This window comes from Oryzias latipes, chromosome 19, assembly GCF_053564925.1.
Source record: "Oryzias latipes strain Hd-rR chromosome 19, Olatipes_Hd-rR_3.1".
NCBI classification, from domain to species: Eukaryota; Metazoa; Chordata; class Actinopteri; order Beloniformes; family Adrianichthyidae; genus Oryzias; species Oryzias latipes.
In genome coordinates, this window is record NC_136255.1 from 26,283,554 (window position 1) to 26,306,255 (window position 22,702).

The 22,702-nt window shown below is 43.4% G+C and overlaps 3 protein-coding genes across 7 annotated transcripts; 1 reads left to right on the forward strand and 2 right to left on the reverse strand.

The window, feature by feature from the left end:
* Positions 1–1,623: 1,623 nt before the first annotated feature.
* narf (nuclear prelamin A recognition factor) lies at positions 1,624–8,963 on the reverse strand. 2 transcript variants are annotated; one of them, XM_023949595.2, is made up of 12 exons: positions 8,693–8,963; positions 8,054–8,137; positions 7,916–7,981; positions 7,713–7,841; positions 6,942–7,074; positions 6,718–6,852; positions 6,515–6,633; positions 5,409–5,538; positions 5,127–5,199; positions 4,909–5,046; positions 3,257–3,414; positions 1,624–3,184 (listed from the first exon to the last, which is right to left on the reverse strand). In XM_023949595.2, exons 2-12 carry the CDS (start codon positions 8,108–8,110, stop codon positions 2,949–2,951), a joined length of 1,374 nt encoding a protein of 457 aa, XP_023805363.1. In that variant the 5' UTR covers positions 8,111–8,137; positions 8,693–8,963; the 3' UTR covers positions 1,624–2,948. The 2 variants fall into 2 exon arrangements, with proteins under 2 accessions (XP_023805363.1, XP_023805362.1); XM_023949594.2 differs by having other exon boundaries at positions 7,713–7,844.
* Positions 8,964–9,484: 521 nt separating this feature from the next.
* cybc1 (cytochrome b-245 chaperone 1) lies at positions 9,485–12,140 on the forward strand. Of its 2 annotated transcripts, none has more exons than XM_004084939.3 (6): positions 9,485–9,634; positions 10,337–10,424; positions 10,496–10,537; positions 10,612–10,782; positions 10,858–11,002; positions 11,672–12,140. In XM_004084939.3, exons 2-6 carry the CDS (start codon positions 10,337–10,339, stop codon positions 11,820–11,822), a joined length of 597 nt encoding a protein of 198 aa, XP_004084987.1. In that variant the 5' UTR covers positions 9,485–9,634; the 3' UTR covers positions 11,823–12,140. The 2 variants fall into 2 exon arrangements, with proteins under 2 accessions (XP_004084987.1, XP_078793247.1); XM_078937121.1 differs by having other exon boundaries at positions 9,499–9,634; positions 10,300–10,424.
* hexd (hexosaminidase d) lies at positions 12,080–22,685 on the reverse strand. 3 transcript variants are annotated; one of them, XM_078937119.1, is made up of 12 exons: positions 22,537–22,672; positions 22,400–22,461; positions 22,201–22,316; positions 15,540–15,627; positions 15,300–15,464; positions 15,050–15,233; positions 14,896–14,967; positions 13,603–13,801; positions 13,372–13,533; positions 13,193–13,300; positions 12,787–12,876; positions 12,080–12,410 (listed from the first exon to the last, which is right to left on the reverse strand). In XM_078937119.1, exons 2-12 carry the CDS (start codon positions 22,415–22,417, stop codon positions 12,245–12,247), a joined length of 1,368 nt encoding a protein of 455 aa, XP_078793245.1. In that variant the 5' UTR covers positions 22,418–22,461; positions 22,537–22,672; the 3' UTR covers positions 12,080–12,244. The 3 variants fall into 3 exon arrangements, with proteins under 3 accessions (XP_078793245.1, XP_023804987.1, XP_078793246.1); XM_023949219.2 differs by having other exon boundaries at positions 22,400–22,685; XM_078937120.1 differs by lacking the exons at positions 22,400–22,461; positions 22,537–22,672 and having other exon boundaries at positions 15,540–15,659; positions 22,201–22,241.
* Between the last annotated feature and the right edge of the window lie 17 nt (positions 22,686–22,702).

Here is a 22,702-nt window from a genome sequence, read left to right on the forward strand (position 1 = left end):
TGATTAACAGAAATATTTAAAAAAAACTAATGAAATAGGGCTGGACTAAAATTATGGTACCTCCATAAGTTAATATTTTGTTTCTCAACCTTTTGAGGCAATCGCTGCAATGAAACGGTTTCTGTGTTTGTCAATGAGCCTTCTGCACCTGTCCACAGGTATTTTGGCCCACTCCTCATGAGCAAACTGCTCCAGTTGTCTCAGGTTTGACTGTGTCTTCTCCAAATGGCATGTTTCAGCTCCTTCCACTGATGTTCAATGGGATTCAGATCTGGGCTCATTGACGGCCTCTTCAGAATAGGTTTCTGGCTGTGTGTTTTGGATGGTTGTCCTGTTGGAAGACCCATGACCTGCAACTGAGACCAAGCTTTCTGACACTAGGCAGCACATTTCTACCCAGAATGCCTTGAGAATCTGGAGATTTCATTTTACCTTCACAACTTCAAGACGCCCTGTTCCAGATGCAGCAAAGCAGCCTCAAAACAGAACTGAGCCTCCTCCATGTTTCACAGTAGGGACAGTGTTCTTTTGGTTGGAGAGTCTACCAACATAGAGCTGATGAGCCTTACTAAAAAGCTCCAGTTTGGTCTCATCTGTCCAAAGGACATTTTCCCAGAATGTTTTTTAACAAATTCCAGTCTGGCTTTTTTCTGATTTCCTTTTAACAGTTGTGTCCTCCTTGGTTGTCTCCCATGAAGTCCACTCTGGCTCAAACAACCATGAATGGTGCGATCTGACACTGATGTACCTTGATCTAGGAGTTCACCTTTAATGTCTTTGGAGGTTGTTCTTGTCTCTTTGGATACAGTTCGAACTATCCGTCTCCTCAATTTGTCATCAATGTTCTTCTTCCATCGTCCAGGGAGGTTGGCTACTGTCCCGTGGGTCTTAAACTTCTGAATAATATGTTCCACTGTGGTCACAGGAACTTCAAGCTGCTTAGAGATGGTTTTATAGCCTTTACCTTTACCATGTTTGTCTATCATTTTGTTTCTAATGTCCTGGGACAATTCTCTCCTTGGCTTTCTGTTGTCCATGTTCAGTGTGGTTCACACCTTTTCTCCAAACAGCAACCTGACTATTTGTCTCCCTTTAAATAGGCAGACTGACTGATTATGGGTTTGAAAACAGCTGTGATGTCAATTAAAGGACCTACCTGAGTTCATCATAAACCGGTTTAGTTTGCGGCACCTTCCATCTGTGAAACCAGGTTTGAATCCGGGCTGCTCCCTGTTCCGTTCTCTACTTCTGTGTGCCGGTCCCAAGCCGGGATTAATTGAGAGGGTTACGTCAGGAAGGGCATCCGGCGTAAAAAATACATTGCAAAGTTTACCATGCTGTGGCGACCCCTGATAGAGAAAGAAGACTTGAATTCATCATGATCCCCTTAGCAATTAGTTCTCAGTCTTTTATGGAGGTACCATCATTTTTGTCCAGCACTGTATTTATGACTCAAATTTATTCCTTTTTTCCCCCGTAAATTTAGGTTTTTCAAAGTTGTGAATTTACAAATTTAAAAAAAGTTATGAATTAACAAGAAAAAACCCTGAAGTTGTCTGTTTATGGGAGCGTTTCATGACGCTTTATTCCTGCATAGATTTTAAAAAAAATGAAATTCTGAACTTTTGGCCAACTCAAGATTATATTTTTATTAGCATAAGAACATTGAAAAGAATTTGCTGAAACTGGGCTTCTTCAGACGGAAAACTAGGAGGAAATCTCCTTTGGTGGAGGAAAAAAGGATCAAAGTGGACGACTGCATCAACGGGCTGCAGAGATCCTGCAAGCCCCCCCCCCCCATCAATAAAAAAACATTAATAAACCGTAAATCTGTCAGATTATAAGGTTTTATCAGAAATTTGGACCATTTTTGTCCAACTGTTTGATCCTTTTACTCTTTTCTACTAACATCTGAAATCATGAATGCAGCATCACTGCCCTCTACTGGCCACTAGATGTAAAACAGTTTACATCTCCAGGAAGTTCTTGATCCAATCCAGCTGCTTTGCAAGCTCCTCCTCCTTTGATAAGGTCGTGGCGACTTGCTAGAAGCGTAAAACCCCCTGGTTTGCATTTTTTAGCGTGGGTTCCTGTCACAGGTGTCACACCTGTCGGGTCAGGTGGACTTCCCCTCCTCACTTGTTCTGATCTTGTGGCGGGATGAGGGTGTATTTACTAGTTACATTTGTGGTATAAAAAATACTTTGTGTCCTGGTACCAAACACGAGCGTTTTTTCATTTCACTGTCATCATCTAATCACCTCCATCATCACCTGATGTAACGTCAGACCGCAGCGACCATAGAAGGTTCGGTTAAACGGTCATCAAGCAGGAAGGCGTCCGGGCGGAAAACCAGAGGAAAAAAAGGCGACTGCTGCACGGAGCAGGAAGGAGAACGTCAGAGAAGAACCAGAAGGGAACTCCTGACGATCAGGAACCGAATGGGACAGAAATGATTTGATGAGATGGACGTCCCTCATGTTTGGGAAGTGAGGGAACGGCTGACTTTAAGGATTCCTGACACAAGACTCCTTGAAAGAAACTTACCTTTCCTGACTTCAGGTCAACATCAAAGACTCGACTGCGTTTGTCTGTCTCAACGTTTTACTGCTTCACTTCTGAGGCCATGGTTCCTTCAAATCATATAACTTAATAAAAAACCCGTTTGTGGAACTGAGGGCCAACAGAAGAAACCAAAAACAGACGCTGTTGCATAGTTCAGGCGGGACGGCTCATGGTCAGAAGTGGGCGTGGCTTTAAAACTAAAGTGAGAATTTATGAGGTTTGGTATTTCCATCGTCTGCATTTTTTTAACAGGATCAAACATTGTTAAAACATTGAGTCCAGTTCATTGAAGCGCATGAGCGCCCCCTTGTGGTCAAATGGATGACAGTTCTCAGAGAGATTCTTCTGGTCCATAATCATGAGGGGACAGCGCCCCCTGCGGGTCACCACTGCATGTGTGGGGGCTGTGTGTGGGTCTGACTCCTGTACTCTGTGTGCAGCAGCTTGCTGGTCTGCAGAGAGTCCTGGCCCTGCAGCCAGTCCTGGTAGAGGACCTTCAGGGCGGGGTTCAGCTCCGGCAGTCGGACCGGCAGGCTGCTGTAGACCTCCTCCATCTGCTGGACCAGAGCTCTGTCCACGCGCCCCGCCTCCTCGCTCTGACCGCGGCCGCTCAGGCACCCTGAGGCGAGAGCAAACGGTTATTCTCCCGGATACCCCGACAGGCAGGCGTGGCGTGAAGACGGCGGGGTACCTCCGGGGCAGGACAGCACCTCCACCAGCTGGTACGGCACGCGTCCTTTCCTCATGCGGTGGACCAGAGTCTGGATGTTCCTGAAGCCGTAGACAGCGGCAAACTGCAGCAGCGTCTCGCCGTCACGCTCCAGAGTCACTTCCTGGAAGTCGCGGTTCCTGTAAAACATCAGAGAAACCGTGAAGGAGATCTGAAGAAACATGGAACGTGAGAAAACCAGAAGATCTGATCGGTTTCTGAAAATGGATCAGGAGAAGACGCCAGGATCTTCTGACCATCAGACGATCATAATTCATCACACTCCCGCCACCATGTCTGAGTCCAGGAAGTTCCAAGTTTTCCAATTCAAAGTCCTCGTTTCTGTTGAACCAATGATGCCATGAGGTTAAAGGAACGTCCCATCTTCTGCAGGAAGTCCGGGATGTCTCCAAAGTTGCTATGCGAGCTTCTGCTGCTGAAGTAAATGATTGACAGTTTTCCTTCTGGCTTAACAGACTTCATAAAGTCGTCTATGCTGTCATATTTGCAGTCCGCAGTAACGATGAAAATAGTCTTCTTGCAGGTCCTTATACTCGATTCTGATTGGCTGCTGGGTGCCGATCAAGAATTGTTACGGCTGAAAAAGAAGTTCCGGTTACTTTGCCTGAAAGTTCTAGATCACTGCTCTGGCCTGACGCAGGTTGGTTTTCCAACTATTGACCTACCGTGACCATCAGCGTACCGCTTTCCTTTGCCGCTGCGGTCGAGGCAGGCTGTTACCGTGACGACGCGTGTTGCACTGCGCATCAAATAGTCTGCTTTTTGTGAAAAAATTATTTGGACCTAAAAAATGTTCTTAAAAACGGATGGAATGCACATTTTTCTTTCGTTAGTGGCCATAGTTTGAGCGGGATGACACCCGAGCGTCCTCTGCTCCATGTTGGGACGGTTCGGGCTTCCACGGCGTGTGTTCATGTCTGGTGATGCACACCTTATCGAGCATTGACCCTTACACATGTTAAGGTCAGGTTTCCAGCGCTCTGGTGAACGTTGCGGTGACGGCTGTAGTCTGTAGAGTTTGTCACCTCATCGTCACTAATCTCTTGTTTAGACTGCAGGGGGTAAAAACGTCTCCAGCTCCTCCGGGCTCCTGATAAGGACGACCTCGGTCGTTCAAGGGAACCGTTTCGTTTCCTGCCTTCCAGCTTGTGGCGATGCCGGCGTTCCGTTTGGTGAGGTGGTCGTTCAGAAAAACGCTTTCTTCCGGGCTTCAATCGGGCCACTCTGTGTTTCTGATGAACAGACCTCAGGAGCATCGCTGCTGTGTCACATCTCAACGTTGTTGAGAAATTCCACCCGTTTGTCCGTGGAGCTCGTCTCCCGCTCCTTGGACATGACCGGGCTTTGATTTTCCATCACATGGTGGATCCTGGAGTTCTGTTCCTGCTCACCCATTCATGTGTTGATGGTCTGCAAAGCCTGCAGTTGCCTCACCTCCAGCAGGTTTAGGATCCGTGCTGGACCGTCGTGGATCTAACTTCCTCCAGCAGGAATCAAACTGATGTTCACGTTTCACAGCTCAGGTGTGATTACTGTTTCAAACATGTTTCTCCTGAATAATCAACACAAAAAAGGATTTTCTTTGAAGAAAGGCGGTTTTGAAGTCCTCTGACCTGAGGGTCTTGTACGTGACCTCCTGGACGTCCAGCCCGAACAGCTCCTTGGCGGCGTGTTTGAACACGTGCTCCAGGAAGCCTTCGGAGCCTCGGCCGTCGTGTCTGGTCAGAGCGGCGTCTGCCGCCTCCCCCAGCCTGCAGACACAGGAGAAGCCGTTCGGCCGGTGCTTTGATTTGCTGGGACGGGACAGCGGTCTCGGTTCTGTGTCACTCACACTTGGTCCAGTGGAACCGAGTCCAGCTCCTCCACCGACACTTTCCTCTGCTCCATCAGGCGGTAAATCTCCTCTGAGAAGGGAATCATTCAAACTGATGAGTTTATTTCTAAAACACTACAAAATAAAAGCATGCAGGCATTTCCTGCTTTCAGCCTCCAGGAGGACGTTCGCGTTTCTATAGAGGAAGGTGCCTCCTTTTAAGGATGCACGTCATGCAGGAGCCTCATTCCACCTTAAGGACAGTCCTACAGTTTCATTCCTCCAGCCTCCTTCTCTTACTTGAGGTCAGCACACAGTCCACGTCTCGGGTTTCCATCAGGCTGCTGTAGAACTCCTCTCTGACGGCTTCCAGCTTCTTATCGAAGCAGGGCGCCAGCACCACGTGGAAGACCTTCTCCGGGCTCAGCTTCTGAAAACGCCAAAGCCCAGAGATGGAAAAGAGCAAATCCAGAATAAAGCCTTTAAACTCCTTCAAAACCCCTGCTTTGTTGTGGAAAAGTCACACGACGTTTAAACCAAAAGCTGCTCTAGTCGACGAGTCACGTGACACGTTAACCCCCCTCCCCCCGAGGGCTGAGTCATGTGACCCGTCCTTCAGGTCTTTGGAACGCAAAAGAAAAAAAATAGAAACTCTGAGGGTTTCTCGATTCTAGTTCTACTGTCGTGTTGTGATGAAGAATCCGGTTCCACCAAACCTTCAGAACCTCCTCCAGGACTTTCTGTGACCAGAGTTCCCACAAAAGAAGAAAAATAAGCAACTATATGAGAACTAAGTTACAAAACAGTCAAGACTTTACAGAAATAAATTCATTGCTTCACAAAGTCTTAATTTTTCAAAGAAAAAGTCCTGCTTTTCCTAAAATAAAATATCGTAAAATGTTTCAGCAAAGGCGATTAAACATTTACGTTTCAGATAATTGAATGTTGATGTTTTTTTCTCCTCTGTTCCCATATATTCATTTATGTTCTTTATGTTTTTAACAGTTTTTGTCCCAGGCGTCGCAGCAGAGCAGCGTTTTAGAGCCGTTTCAGGTCAATCAGGATTCGAACCCTTCATCTCCTGTTGCTTTCGTCGCTGCATTTTTAATGTCCATCGCAGATTCTCTGACAAACAGGACGTCTCACACGGTCACAAAGTCCTGCTCCTTTCTAGATGCGTACTAACAGAAGAAGCGGAGGCAGAGAAAATTCTCGCCTTCCAGGCAGAGGAACCAGAGAAGAACCGAGGAATGAATGAGAACAGGAACAACAGCTGACCCCTAGATCCAAACCCGCCAAAATAAAAGCTGCTCAGCTTTTCCCATGACTGTTTGTCGACATTATTGTAGAGCAAACGTCAGAGTCTGAATGACCTGCAGTGACTGTCTGAGGCCACGCCCCCTCACCTGCTGCTGACAGAAGAAGTCTTTGACCAGACAGCCCATGATCTGCTGGGGGGACCTGGCGGTGCAGATGTGCGGCGTGACCAGACTCCCCAGGACCCGCTCAGCGTACCGGATCCATCCTGCACCAGAACAAGCCCAGAACTGAAACCTCTCCGTCCTTGTGTGGTTTGAAAGCCTAAGAAAGGGGCGGGGCATGGCTGTACCTGGACAGGAGGAGGTGAACAGCGGCAGGGCGTGGGGGTCGTGGTGCCTCCTCCGGTACCTCTGGATGAACTCCTTCTGGGTCTCCAAGATGCTGAAACCCGCCGCCAGCGTGGTGTCGAACACGAACTGCACGCCTGCAGGACAGATCCAAAGACGCGTTTGCTGACGGCCGGGATCTTTCCGCGCCACCGCCGTGGTCTCAGGAAAGTCTGAACGTGCTCACCGATGCTCTTCAGGAAACCGCAGAGCTTCTGACCCGCTTCCGGGACGTCCACGCCGAACTTCACCGCAAAGAACGGCAGAGACTGCGGACAGACGGACGCCACCAGAACCCGGTGTTTGGACGCGTCGCACCTCTGACAGAAACACAGCAGAGGAGCAGGTGAGGCGGGGCTGACGGAGCGCGTTCACGCCGTTCCTCTGAGGGTCCCTGCTCCGCCCCTTTCTGATGCATCAGACGTCTTTGTTTTCCTCGTCTGAGCTGGAATCTGGATCAGAACTGTTCGGCTGGACAGCTCTGATGTTGGGAGGGGCTGTAAGCTAGCAGGAGAGCGTGCTAACAGGCGGATGATGGGAAATAGGGGCAGACTAACTAAAAGACAAGTCAAAGGAGAATTTTTAAAGAACCCGTGCCGCTCTGCAGGAACTATGATCTAAAAAAACAAAACATTTTTATTTTGGCAAAAAGCGGCGTCATCGTCAGAATTAAGAAACCAGTGTGAACGCTTGAAGACCCAAAGAACATCAGAGTGGAACTTTAAACACCCAGAGTGTCCAACAAACCAAAGGAAAGCACAAAACTGATGATGGAAACATTCATAAATGCTTTGAACAGCATCAGGAAAACATAACAAGAATTTCTTTCTGCTCAAGTTTTAATTTAAATAAAGTTGTTAACTGATATCAAATCTGATGGATGTGCAGAAATATGAAGGAACTCAAAGACACAGGGACCTCCTGACGTCAGAACCGCTCCAAAACCTTCAGGCTTTACCTTATTGAGCGCCAGAACCTGCTCCACCTCCTCCAGGCTCTGCTGGGAAATCTTCAGGCTCTCCTGCTCCGACACGCAGCCCTCGCAGGACAGACAGGCGCTCAGCAGCAGCGGCGCCGGCGCCTCACTCTGCTGAAGCCGAGGACAACGATGAGACAAGCTCCGCCCCCCAAAGGCGTCCCCCTGATAAGCAACCTTCATACCTGCTCATTGACTTCCTCTTGCTCTGGATCTGGACCGACTCCATCCTCCGTCTGCTTCTTGTTGCACTGTTGGCAGATGACAGACAGGTGAGGCACCAGCAACCCCCCCTCCCCATGTGGAAAACACCTGACACTTACCTGTTTGGTGCAGTTCTCACACTTCTCCTTCCTCTTTGTTCTGCCGACCTCAGACATTTTTTTCTGGAAGTTTCTTCAGAGCCGCTGGATGTGGGGAAAAAGGAGGTTTTAAATATATATATATATCATTTTTTTTCCCACAAAGCAATAGTGGAGGGTGGTCCCCACCCACCTCCACCCGCCCCCACCCTCCAGACTCAGGCTTATCACCAGCAGCAGCTTCTAACGGTGGGAAACCAGCACTAACCAGCAGCTAATATCCTGTCATTATCTCTTTCTTTGTGGTAAATATATACACGCCGAGAGCACGCAGGGACAGATGACGTCACACCTCATGACGTGGGAAAATATAGAATTTTAAAATAGAAACGACCAGATCTAATTTAACTTTAGTAATATAAGTACTAAATGTATTATATATAAATAAATATACAGCTATTTTCTGTTTTGGTTTATATATAATTGGTGTACATATAATCTTGAATTTTAAAACATGCTAATGCTGAACAAACGGGCCCTTCTCTATTTCTTCGACAGAAAATTAAGACTTAAAATCAAAACCATACTGGACTTTAGGTCATGTTGACTTATACGTTTGTATTTGTTGTTGTTTCATGACGTAATGTTTGGGTTACTCACCGGACGGACGGTCACCTCACGGTTCTGCGGGACACAACAGGACATGAACCCGCAGACCCAAGCTACAAACGGGGCTCCGCGGCGGACCTCCGCCGTCTATCAGCAGCGCTCCTTCGGGTCGATTCGTCGACGGACGGCCTCACCACCGTTTCTGCTCCGGGGCTGTTTCATAATAAGCTAACTGTCGTTTTAAAGGCGACATGGTTTCTCCACATCCAACTCCATTGTGTACCCGGTGCTTTGCTCATTGACGCATGCGCAAACAGGGGGGCACATATTTGCACCGGAAGCTGTGTGTCAAACACAGACCTCCAAAATAAAACGACTCAGTTTTTACAAAGAAAATGTTTTTTTTAATCATCGTTTACCTTTAAAAAAAAAAACTAAATGGTTAATTTTTATAACCTTATTTTTTTAACCTTTGCTCAACTCAACTTAACATGGAAAGAATGAACACACAAAAATGTACAAAAACCGTATGTACTGGAAGAAATTATTTAGTCGTATTATACTACATAGAACGTAGGGTAACACAGAAAAAGGTCGTGGAACTCCCAATAACAGTGTTTTGTAGCATTCTACACAGCTTTATTATTTTTTCCTTTTTTAAGAAAAAAGAAAGAACATTTTGAATAAAAAAGGCATAGATTTAAAAAGTAATAATAATAATAATAATAATAATAATCATCATCATCATCATCATCATCATCATCATCATCATCATCATCATCATCATCATCATCATTATCATCATAATTTGAAAGTCACTCACTTCCGTGATGTTGTCCAATCAGAACTCACAGATGCCGGAAGGAAGTGGCAGAGCAGTTGCTATGTTGCAACGATATGAATGGAACTTCCTTAAAGTCCTCCTTTATCTCCACAAATATATCTTTTTCTCACATTGACGTTTAAAAACTGAAAGCAACAGACGACTCTAAGGTTAGTCGGATGATTTTTTTTTCCAATTTATGAGTTAATTCTGTTTGAAACGAGCGACTGTTTCTGAACGGATGCATCTCCATCGAGGTTCCGCCTTTTTCTCGTTCATTCGAGTTTTCCTTAATGTGAATAATTACAATACAAATTAAGGGATTTATATAGAATTTTCATTTATTGATCTCGTTCAAATTATAAAAAAACAAACATATGTAGAAATGTTCTCAAGGAATCTTGTTTTTTATTCATTAATGAGATAAAAATATTTATTTTATTGCAGTTTGATACTATGACTGATTCATTCATTGATGAATGAATGAATGAATGAATGAATGAAATACGATGACCAGAAACTAAATAAATATGTTACTTTGTTATTTATCAAAGTTATTCAAATACAGACACTAAAACTATTGACTGATTTATGATCAAACTAATACAGTAATAGTAACATTTCTTTAAAAACCAAGCAAAAAAAAGGCAGTTCTTCTAAATTCTCCTCATAATAAACCAAAAATGCAGTTTCTTATTTATTAAACATAAAAAAAAGCTTTTCCTCCATGTAAAATAATAGAAAGATATAATCTGGGAAACGCAGACATTTAGATGAAGAACAGTAACTAAAGCATCCACATGTGTGTCTTTTTGTTGTGATCAATGGTTTGGAGGAGGCAGATCTGTTGTGTTGTCGTTTGTGTTGCTCAGATGGGCTACATGAGTGTGGAGGAGCACACCCCCTCGCTGCTGCGCCTCCGCAGGTCGCCTGGCGTGCGCTCCTGGTCTCTACTCGTGGGTGAGTTTCCGCTCAGACGCCTCTGTGCCTGAACCTCCATCTGGCTGACGCGGTTCCCGTTTCCCCCGCAGCTCTGGTGTCGGTGGGGCTGGCGGCGGCGTACTACAGCTCAGGTGGGCGGACGGAAGGTGCATGTTGGGGGGGGTGCGGCGGCAGGGGTTTCTCACGGGCCTTTGTGGATCCACAGACGGCCTCTTCTGGAAGAGCTTCTACGTGGCCGGCTGCCTGTTTGTGGCCCTCCAGAACATGGAGGACTGGGAGGAGGCCGCCTTTGACAAAGACAAGAACCAGATCGAGCTGAAGAGCAGCAGCTTGTACACGTTGGTGCTGACCTTGTGGAAAAAGGGTCACGAGCGTGGTCAGTAGAAGCTCCGAGTGGCGGTCCGCTGATGCCCTGAAAGCTCTTGTCGACGTTTCCTTCTGCCTCCTGCAGTTGTGTTGGATCTCAGGCAGCTGTGCGACGTCTGCGTTCAGGAGGAGACGGTGCGTTACTTAGGAAAAGGGTATCTGCTGATGCTGAAGCTGGAGGCCGGCTTCTCCTACCCCCTCACCCAGAGCGCCACGCTGGCAGGACCCGGGTGAGAGGCGTAAACATGAGTCTGTTCTGTATGACCCATAACTGTGATCTGCTGCAGGTTGGAAAGGTCAAGAGAATGAATCCCTTCAAGTCCCACCAGCCAGAAAACTCAAATCCAAACACTCTGTTAAAGAATATTGACTGTAAAAATTAGTAGGAAAGCTGAAAAAAAGGAAATAAAATCTCAGTTTCTTCCTAAATGTTTCATAAATTCCTGTTTAAACTATAAAGGAGAAACAAGATGAAGTGCTGTCTGTCACAAATGTGACTCCAAAAGTCAATTTTATTTCATTTCACGTCCTTAATTATCATTGGATTCAAAAATATGGACATCCAGTGTCCCTATAGTATAATAGACTGCACTTAATAATAATTAATAATCCAATTAGTCGACATATTTGAATTTCAATGTTGTAAAAGTAAACCAAACTACAATTAAACATTGAAAATGAATTCATTTAGTCCTTTAAAACAAAGCTTTCTGGTTTTTATCTTAATGATCATAACGAGACTCCGCCTCCACAGCTAAACACCAAAAATAATGAGTTTTGCTTTTTTTAAATAAGAGAAAGAAAAAAAATCTTTAAAGCAGTTTGAAAACATTTCCTGAATGTAATATTTTGTAAAAATGTCTTAAAGATGAAACGGAGACTTTCCTCTTCCTCCTCAGTGACGTGGAGGCGGTTGGCGTCCTCCTGAAGCGCTTCCTGAAGCTGGAGGAGCTTCAGCGACACAGACAGCAGGACTACGATGACGATGAGGAGGAGGAGGAAGACTCTGTGAACCTGACGGACTCAGACGATGAAGCAGAGCAGCTCTGATCTTCTTCTTTTTGACTTCAAACACATCGTTTGTCTTAATTGCTGTTTGCCTTCCTGCTGAACTCTTAACGAGCGTTTACCTGTAATGGAAGAGGCTCCGCCCACAGTCTTTGGGACCACCCTGCAGATATGTACCCCTCAGGTTTATGCATGTGCAGACAGGAGCTGTTTTCAGTATTTTGACACAGGATTCTCAGGTTAACGCGTTTAGATTTTACTCAAACTCTTATTTCCAGAGGAAATAAAACCAAAGCTCCTTTTTTTTTTAAGAAATGTGATTTTATTGTTTAGCATTGAATAAAGTTGTGCAGAACTGGAGCCTGGTTGTGGGTTTCTGCTGCGTTCTCAGGCTCCCTGTTCCGCCTGAAACCCTCCAACCTGTGCAGAAAGGAGTCCGGCGCCGTGGCGGCGGCGGCGCTCCGTCACTGCGTGTTCACGCAGGCGCCGGTCTCCTCCATGATTTGCTGGATTGGCGTCATCACGGGGCTGACGTGTTCCTCCATCCACTCCTGAGCCGTGGCGTCGGGGTAAAATCGCAGCATCTCGTCTCTGACTGCTGCTGCTTTCTGCTGCAGCGCCGCCGCATACCTGACAAACACGCATTCAGGGCAGAAGACGGCGTTGAAGAAACACTGAAAGGTTCTGAACGTTCCTCATCAATCCTTTATTTTTTTACAGACTCCTTTAGTCTAAAGCAGGTTTCAGATCAGAGTGACGTCGTGAGAAAACTGCAGGTTTTTTGTTTTTCTTCTAATGTATGTTTTGGTGCTTTTGTCTTGAGCGGCTGACGTTTGTTTGTCCTCGTATGAACTAAACACTGCAGACGTCACTGCGGCTCCAGATGAAAACCTGGATTAAACTGAAGCTGGAGATGGTCTGAACACCAGTCTGACCCTTTCATAAAACGCCTCCGCTCATTTTCTGGGCTAAAGGAGGAAGAATGATGGGGGGGGGGGCTGCTTACGTGGACGCCTGGCTGTGAATCTGCATGCACATCAGCGGGTTCGCCATCTTCCTCCGGCGCTGGAACGGGCTGAACCATCCTCGCACAAACCTGCACAAACGTTTTGTTGTGTTCTATCAGATATGTTCACCCTCTGAACCAAAGCATCACAGAACGCTCCTGCTGGGATGTCGCTCTGATTAACTTTAAGTCCCACTCCGATGAAAAACCTGTTTTTGTTTTTTAAACGTGACATTTTTCTGATAAATGCAATTTTACAGACACTAAAGCTCCCTGCTCTGCTCCATTCTGATGTATCCACCTGCACATCTTTGTTTTTGTTTACGCTTCCAGGTTTGTGACATTTGAAACATTTCAAAGGTGAAAAGCGCAGAACTTTGGATGGATTTCACTTCCTCCTGCTTACTTGTTGTTTTCGAAGAATCTCAGCTCCTCAGAGTTCAGCAGGAAACTGATCTCCACGATGGACTCGGCCAGCCTCCGCCCTGGAAACCGCGAGTCGTCTGCCGCCGTCCTGAAAGTCATGCAGGGTAAACTCCAGCCGAACCTTCAAGCGGAGACGCTCGTCGGAGAGCAGCCGCTCACCTCTCCATGGCCTCCACCTCCACCGAGGAAACGCCCAGCAGCTCCTTCACTCTGCTGCCGGCCTCATGGCCGAAGTGACCGTGGATGAGAGTCTGGAGACAGGACGCCAGAGACGGCAGAGCCACGGGCATCAGCTCGCAGAGCACGGACAGGTGGTCGTACCTGACGGGGGCGGGGCCAGAACTCAGCTTCAGATTCATCGACAGTTTGTGGTGGAAGCAGGAATCTAACCTTTGCCAGCCTGTGATCGCAATCCCTTTGAGGTTGACCGCAGCAGACACAGACGCCGCCACCTTCAGCCACTGCAGGTGGTTGTCCACGTGGCTCTGCGTGCAGGTCACGCACGTGTCGACGGCGGTGGAGCCTTTGAAGCAGCTGGCCGCCCACAGCTCGGACAAACCCGCGCCGCTGTACTTCTCCAGCAAAGACACTGGAGAGCAGAATTCACACACCGAAGGACAGAAACACAGATTTTCACAAACAGAAATGTGACTTTCATCAATCTGAGACGTACAAACGTTCAAGTCCCAAAAACCAAGCAGCGTAGAGGGGACAAAAACTAGAAACTCATCTGGAAAATGGATGGATGAGGCCGACGAGACGATTTTGGAGCATGTGGTGAAGCGTCCGTCCTGCCATTACCAGTGGTCAGGCATGGCGGTAGATGATGACTAATGTGGGCTTGTTTTCCATTAACAAAAAGATGTGCAGAAAACACGAGCCTTTATGGGACACATTGAATGTATGGATCATTCTTTATGCTGCTAAACAATGATCCATCATCGCTGATGAAACTTGGTCCTCAAACTTTAGCCCCATCTGTCCTGACAGGTGTATACGGCCTGTCAAACTGCTATGGAGGCTGTAGACCACTCTGTGAGCCCGTTAAGTATTCATACATGTGTTATTGGGCGGTGATGCTGCGAGCTGCAGGTCAAAGTGAACACTGAAGGCCGGTTTTTAACCCACAGCGATCGCATTGTCAACCTTCATTCTAACGTTGGCCGGTTTTGCTTGCAGCTGAGCAGCGTTTGTACTTTCCAAGCAGGGCGGTTTTCTCCAAACGTGGCCGTTTGTTTTTGACATGAAGGACATGCTGATCGCACGGCTGCCGTGTCTGCGAATGCACCGACATACAACGAGGCAGAGGAGGGAGCGGCGGGTTCACCACCAAATAAATGAACATTTAAAAAGGGGGTGAATTGCATTATCTAGAGCTGCAAGATGGGAGATAATAGATAGAATATATTTCTGGGTCTGGTCTGTGTGTAAAGTTCAGTATTTCCTTCAGCTTCTTCATCATCTTCAGTGTTAAAATTTAACACTGAAGATGATGAAGATGTGATGATGTCGCGGATCATGTCATCGGTTCCAGCGATCGAGGCGATTCAGCTCCGATGGCCCCGCCACCGCAAGTGTTTGACGTATAAACCGGACCGACGGGTCAAACCCCCGTTTGGGTCCATGTGATGAAGACGCACTGATACTTGGTGAAGGGGAACAAGCACAGGAAGCCGTTTGTACCGGTTTGCTCCACATCCAGGTTGGGGTTGTAGTCCCACAGCATGGGCTGTACCAGCCCCACCAGGCCGCACGCTGTTAACAGAGGGAAAACGTTCAGTCGGGTGAGATCCCCCCCCAAACAATAACGAACTACAAAGACCAGCATCCTCCTCACCTTTCAGCGTTTCGCCGCTCATTTCTCTCATCATGTCGTCCCACATGATGACGGTCACGTGAGGCCACGCCTCCTTGACGGCCCTAGCTACCTTAGTCACATGATCAAGAAAAAGCTGCTCTACCGTCCGTCCGGGAGAGGCCAGCCACCTCCTGGAGTCCTCCCCCTCACCCAGTAGATACACCTGGAGACAAACGCCGCGTCACGTCCAGCAGAAGGTTTCGTGGGTCCACCAAAGGCCGACCCCCACCTCGTCTGCGCCGATGTGCAGCGTCCTCACACCGGGATGCAGCTCCACCACCTGCCGCAGCATCTCCAGCACCACCTTCACCGCCTCCTCTTTGTGGGGGTTCAGAGTGCCCAGGCAGTGCGGCACCTCCCTGAGGTGCAGCATGGACTGGTGCTTCAGGACAAACTGCCACCAGAAGAGGACAAGTCATTTTTTAACGGCAGCAGCGTGGCTTCCCTGAGGGGCGGGGTTTCGCCTGACCTCCATGTGACCAAACGTCTGCACCAGCGGGATCACCTCCAGGCCTGCGGATCTGGCACAGTCCTGCAGGAGCAACACGTCCTCCCGGCTGAAAACAGAACAGGAAGCAAGTTCTCCTTCCTGTCAAACAGCAGACTCACCTCACAATCATTTGATTTTGACAGATTCAAACACTTTTACAGTTTTCTGCTTTCTTTCTTCTCCATCCATCAGTTTTCTAAGGTCGGACCTTCTGAGTTCCGCGTTAAATATCACTATAAGCGAAACCCTTCAGTCCAAATCGGCTGATAGGAGGGAAAAACAAACCAGTTTTCAAAATCAAATCCTTTTTTTTCTAATGCTCCTTTGCTTGATCTGTGTTCCAGAGTAAAGGGAGTCTACAAATGATTAAATCATTTTAAAAAAATGATTTTTAAAATTAACTGTTTATAATTCAAGCAATTTCAGCAATAAAAACATTGTAAAAGACAAAAAACATATGTACCCCAAATATCAGATCTGTTTGAGATAATTGATTAGTAAATACATAATAAAAATGATTTTATCTTTCTAAAAATAGAAAATTGTCCTTAATCATAAACATATTTGCATTTACACACATAGACACATTGAATCCATTAAATATAGATATTTATAGATATATAGAGGTTTATTTCTACATGTTCGCATTTTTTAGCTTAATTAACCTTTTTTTTGTTTAAATATGCTAAATAAAGTCTTTGTTTTATCAACGTTTTGTTCTTATCTTGATCTGATGGTTATAATAAAAACGAAAAGTTTAGTAAACCTTTTGGTGTTTCAGCTGTTCTGTCAGCCTCCGCTAGAGGTCACTGTTATGTCAACAACTGCTTACATTTAGGCGGAGTTGACCTGCGGCTGGCCACGCCCACTTTAAAAACTATTATGAACCCTAAACCTAAATAGTTGTTATTAGATGGTTTGTTAAAGTAAAAAATAGAACTATGCTGCGTCAGAGCGCTGGTGGAAACCAGAACATGTCCCGGTCAGGTCTGAAGGTCCAAAGGGTCTGGTGGACGGTTCTGGTGGATCATTCAACCGCGGTCAAGTGAGCCGACATCTGTGGAAGTGCGGTCTCGCTAGCCGTCACTGACTTTTTGCATGCGCGTTTACATCATAGTTTACGGTGCACACCGCCAGCGAGCTGAAAAGACGGTATAAAGCGCTAATATCACCCATGTCACAGTTACTCATTGTCAAATAACATGTAGTACATGAGAGATATTGCAGCTCTATATTGTCATTTGATGTACAGATTTAGTCATTTATATTGCATGTCAGACCATTCTATAATGAACTACCAAGAATAATGTGTTTGTTTGAAATATATGCAATCAGACAGATTCTAAAAGTGAGTTTGAACACTAACAAAAGTGTTTTGTGTGTTGTTGAGCATGGCATGGAATGGAATGAAACAAAAATAAAGATTCTCCACGTAAAATGCCACATCTGGTCCAGTCATGTCAATTAATTCTAAAGTGGCTTCTGTCTAAGATTACACAAAACTTTCAATGGATTATTGTTGTTAATGATGTTCACTAATATAACAGCAAGCTTGAAGAAGATTTACTGTATAAAATTAGAGATATTGCCATTATAGTCTCATTCAGGCTGTCTCATTCAAAGTCAGAGTGTAACATGGAAATCACCCAAAATGCCACTTTATTAAAAGATTACACAAAAGTTTCACTGGATTATTGTTGGTAAGCATCTTACCTAATATCACAGCAAGTTTGAAGAAGATTTACTGTATAAAATTAGAGATATTACCATTATAGTCTCATTAAGGCTATCTCATTCAGTCAGCATATAACATGGAAATCACCCAAAATGCCACTTTATTAAAAGATTACACAAAAGTTTCACTGGATTATTGTTGGTAAGCATCTTAACTAATATCACAGGAAGTTTGAAGAAGATTTACTGTATAAAATTAGAGATATTGCCATTATAGTCTCATTCATGCTGTCTCATTCAGTCAGCATATAACATGGAAATCACCCAAAATGCCACTTTATTAAAAGATTACACAAAAGTTTCACTGGATTATTGTTATTTAGCATCTTAACTAATATCACAGGAAGTTTGAAGAAGATTTACTGTATAAAATTAGAGATATTGTCATTATAGTCTCATTAAGGCTGTCTCATTCAGTCAGCATATAACATGGAAATCACCCAAAATGCCACTTTATTAAAAGATTACACAAAAGTTTCACTGGATTAATGTTGGTAAGGATCTTAACTAATATAACAGCAAGTTTGAAGAAGATTTACTGTATAAAATTAGAGATATTGTCATTATAGTCTCTTTCTCGCCTCCTCATTCAGTCAGCATATAACATGGAAACCACCCAAAATGCCACTTTATTAAAAGATTACACAAAAGTTTCACTGGATTATTGTTGGTTAGCATCTTAACTAATATCACAGCAAGTTTGAAGAAGATTGACTGGAGAAAATTAGAGAAAGTCATGTTATAGACCAATTCACAGTCATAGTGTAATATTTAAACCTTACAAAATACCCTTTTTTCAAAGGTGACGCTAAACGTTCACTGGATTACTGTTAGTAATGGTCTCCATGATCATCACAGCAAGTTTGAAGAAGAATGACTGTAGAAAAGTAAAGATATTGACATAATAGACCAATTCAGGCCTCCTTATTCATAGTATAAAATGTTTATAAACCTCTATATTAAGTAAATACATGGTTAGAGTATTTTTCTGCAGTAAATCTTCAAACTTGCTGTGATGAACATGAACATCATCACCAACAATAATCCAGTGAAATTTTAGCGTCACCTTTTAATAAAGTAGCATTTTAGATAGTTTACATGTTACACTCTGAGTATGAATGAAGAGGCCTAAATCGGTCTATTAGATCAATTTCTTTAATTTTCTCCAGTCAATCTACTTCAAACTTGCTGTGATGTTAGTAAATATCATCACCAACAATAATCCAGTGGACGTTTTATGTCACCTTTGGAAAAAGTGGCATTTTGGGAGGATCAAATGTTCTACTTTAACTATAAAGGCAGGATGCCTAGGAGAACTAAAACTTTCATATCTGTAATTTTCTCCAGTCAATATTCTTCAAACTTGCTGAGATGATCATGAAAATTATTACTAACAATAATCCAGTGAATTTTTGTGTAATCTTTTAATAAATTGGCATTTTGGGTGGTTTCCATGTTATATGCTGACTGAATGAGGAGGCCTGAATGAGACTATAATGACAATATCTCTAATTTTATACAGTAAATCTTCTTCAAACTTCCTGTGATATTAGTTAAGATGCTTACCAACAATAATCCAGTGAAACTTTTGTGTAATCTTTTAATAAAGTGGCATTTTGGGTGGTTTCCATGTTATATGCTGACTGAATGAGGAGGCCTGAATGAGACTATAATGACAATATCTCTAATTTTATACAGTAAATCTTCTTCAAACTTCCTGTGATATTAGTTAAGAGGCTAACCAACAATAATCCAGTGAAACTTTTGTGTAATCTTTTAATAAAGTGGCATTTTGGGTGATTTCCATGTTATATGCTGACTATGAATGAGACAGCCTTAATGAGACTATAATGGCAATATCTCTACTTTTATACAGTAAATCTTCTTCAAACTTCCTGTGATATTAGTTAAGATGCTAACCAACAATAATCCAGTGAAACTTTTGTGTAATCTTTTAATAAAGTGGCATTTTGAGTGGTTTCCATGTTATATGCTGACTGAATGAGACAGCCTTAATGAGACTATAATGACAATATCTCTAATTTTATACAGTAAATCTTCTTCAAACTTCCTGTGATATTAGGTAAGATGCTTACCAACAATAATCCAGTGAAACTTTTGTGTAATCTTTTAATAAAGGGGCATTTTGGGTGATTTCCATGTTATATGCTGACTGAATAAGACAGCCTTAATGAGACTATAATGACAATATCTCTAATTTTATACAGTAAATCTTCTTCAAACTTCCTGTGATATTAGTTAAGATGCTTACCAACAATAATCCAGTGAAACTTTTGTGTAATCTTTTAATAAAGTGGCATTTTGGGTGATTTCCATGTTATATGCTGACTGAATGAGACAGCCTTAATGAGACTATAATGACAATATCTCTAATTTTATACAGTAAATCTTCTTCAAACTTCCTGTGATATTAGTTAAGATGCTAACCAACAATAATCCAGTGAAACTTTTGTGTAATCTTTTAATAAAGTGGCATTTTGAGTGGTTTCCATGTTATATGCTGACTGAATGAGACAGCCTTAATGAGACTATAATGGTAATATCTCTAATTTTATACAGTAAATCTTCTTCAAACTTGCTGTGATATTAGGTAAGATGCTTACCAACAATAATCCAGTGAAACTTTTGTGTAATCTTTTAATAAAGTGGCATTTTGAGTGGTTTCCATGTTATATGCTGACTGAATGAGACAGCCTTAATGAGACTATAATGGCAATATCTCTACTTTTATACAGTAAATCTTCTTCAAACTTCCTGTGATATTAGTTAAGATGCTAACCAACAATAATCCAGTGAAACTTTTGTGTAATCTTTTAATAAAGTGGCATTTTGAGTGGTTTCCATGTTATATGCTGACTGAATGAGACAGCCTTAATGAGACTATAATGACAATATCTCTAATTTTATACAGTAAATCTTCTTCAAACTTCCTGTGATATTAGGTAAGATGCTTACCAACAATAATCCAGTGAAACTTTTGTGTAATCTTTTAATAAAGGGGCATTTTGGGTGATTTCCATGTTATATGCTGACTGAATAAGACAGCCTTAATGAGACTATAATGACAATATCTCTAATTTTATACAGTAAATCTTCTTCAAACTTCCTGTGATATTAGTTAAGATGCTTACCAACAATAATCCAGTGAAACTTTTGTGTAATCTTTTAATAAAGTGGCATTTTGGGTGATTTCCATGTTATATGCTGACTGAATGAGACAGCCTTAATGAGACTATAATGACAATATCTCTAATTTTATACAGTAAATCTTCTTCAAACTTCCTGTGATATTAGTTAAGATGCTAACCAACAATAATCCAGTGAAACTTTTGTGTAATCTTTTAATAAAGTGGCATTTTGAGTGGTTTCCATGTTATATGCTGACTGAATGAGACAGCCTTAATGAGACTATAATGGTAATATCTCTAATTTTATACAGTAAATCTTCTTCAAACTTGCTGTGATATTAGGTAAGATGCTTACCAACAATAATCCAGTGAAACTTTTGTGTAATCTTTTAATAAAGTGGCATTTTGGGTGATTTCCATGTTATATGCTGACTGAATGAGACAGCCTTAATGAGACTATAATGACAATATCTCTAATTTTATACAGTAAATCTTCTTCAAACTTGCTGTGATATTAGGTAAGATGCTTACCAACAATAATTCAGTGAAACTTTTGTGTAATCTTTTAATAAAGTGGCATTTTGGGTGATTTCCATGTTATATGCTGACTGAATGAGACAGCCTTAATGAGACTATAATGACAATATCTCTAATTTTATACAGTAAATCTTCTTCAAACTTGCTGTGATATTAGGTAAAATGCTTACCAACAATAATCCAGTGAAACTTTTGTGTAATCTTTTAATAAAGTGGCATTTTGGGTGATTTCCATGTTATATGCTGACTGAATAAGACAGCCTTAATGAGACTATAATGACAATATCTCTAATTTTATACAGTAAATCTTCTTCAAACTTCCTGTGATATTAGTTAAGATGCTTACCAACAATAATCCAGTGAAACTTTTGTGTAATCTTTTAATAAAGTGGCATTTTGGGTGATTTCCATGTTATATGCTGACTGAATGAGATAGCCTTAATGAGACTATAATGGTAATATCTCTAATTTTATACAGTAAATCTTCTTCAAACTTGCTGTGATATTAGGTAAGATGCTTACCAACAATAATCCAGTGAAACTTTTGTGTAATCTTTTAATAAAGTGGCATTTTGGGTGATTTCCATGTTACACTCTGACTTTGAATGAGACAGCCTGAATGAGACTATAATGGCAATATCTCTAATTTCATACAGTAAATCTTCTTCAAGCTTGCTGTTATATTAGTGAACATCATTAACAACAATAATCCATTGAAAGTTTTGTGTAATCTTAGACAGAAGCCACTTTAGAATGAATTGACATGACTGGACCAGATGTGGCATTTTACGTGGAGAATCTTTATTTTTGTTTCATTCCATTCCATGCCATGCTCAACAACACACAAAACACTCTTGTTAGTGTTCAAACTCACTTTTAGAATCTGTCTGATTGCATATATTTCAAACAAACACATTATTCTTGGTAGTTCATTATAGAATGGTCTGACATGCAATATAAATGAATAAATCTGTACATCAAATGACAATATAGAGCTGCAATATCTCTCATTGATTTCTGAGCACAGTACATGTTATTTGACAATGAGTAACTGTGACATGGGTGATATTAGTGCTTTATACCATCTTTTCAGCTCGCTGGCGGTGTGCACCGTAAACTATGATGTAAACGCGCATGCAAAAAGTCAGTGACGGCTAGCGAGACCGCACTTCCACAGATGTCGGCTCACTTGACCGCGGTATCATTCAGGTGCGTCTCACCTGTAGGCAGGTTGAGCCGTCGCCTGCAGCAGCTGAAGCTCCCCCCCATAAGGAAACATGTCCTCATACTCCACCAGGAGGCCCTCCACCCCCAGCTCACTGAAGACCTGGATCAGCTGAGGAGGTGAAGAGCATCGGTCAGCTAAGGTGAGGTCATCAGAGTGGGCGGGGTTTCTATCACTAAGTAAGGGGGGGTTACCTTTAAAAGGTATTCCATCCGCGGGGGGGCTCCCTTCAAATCTAGGTGAACCAGTCTCCTCCCTGTGGGCCAAGGTGGACATGCCATTCTGTCTCTGCTGGATCCGCCACGCCGGTAAACAGCAGGTAACCCCTCACCTGGCCGTGTGACGCAGGGGCGCGCGGGCGTGAGCCTCGTGCGCTAAAGCTCAAAGGTTGGCCTCCCCAGGAAGAGGACAGAAGACGCGCGCGCGGCGGCATACGTTTTGTTTTGCTTGTGCAGGAGCCGCACGTGACCCAGTGAGAGTGACGCATCCGGTCGGCA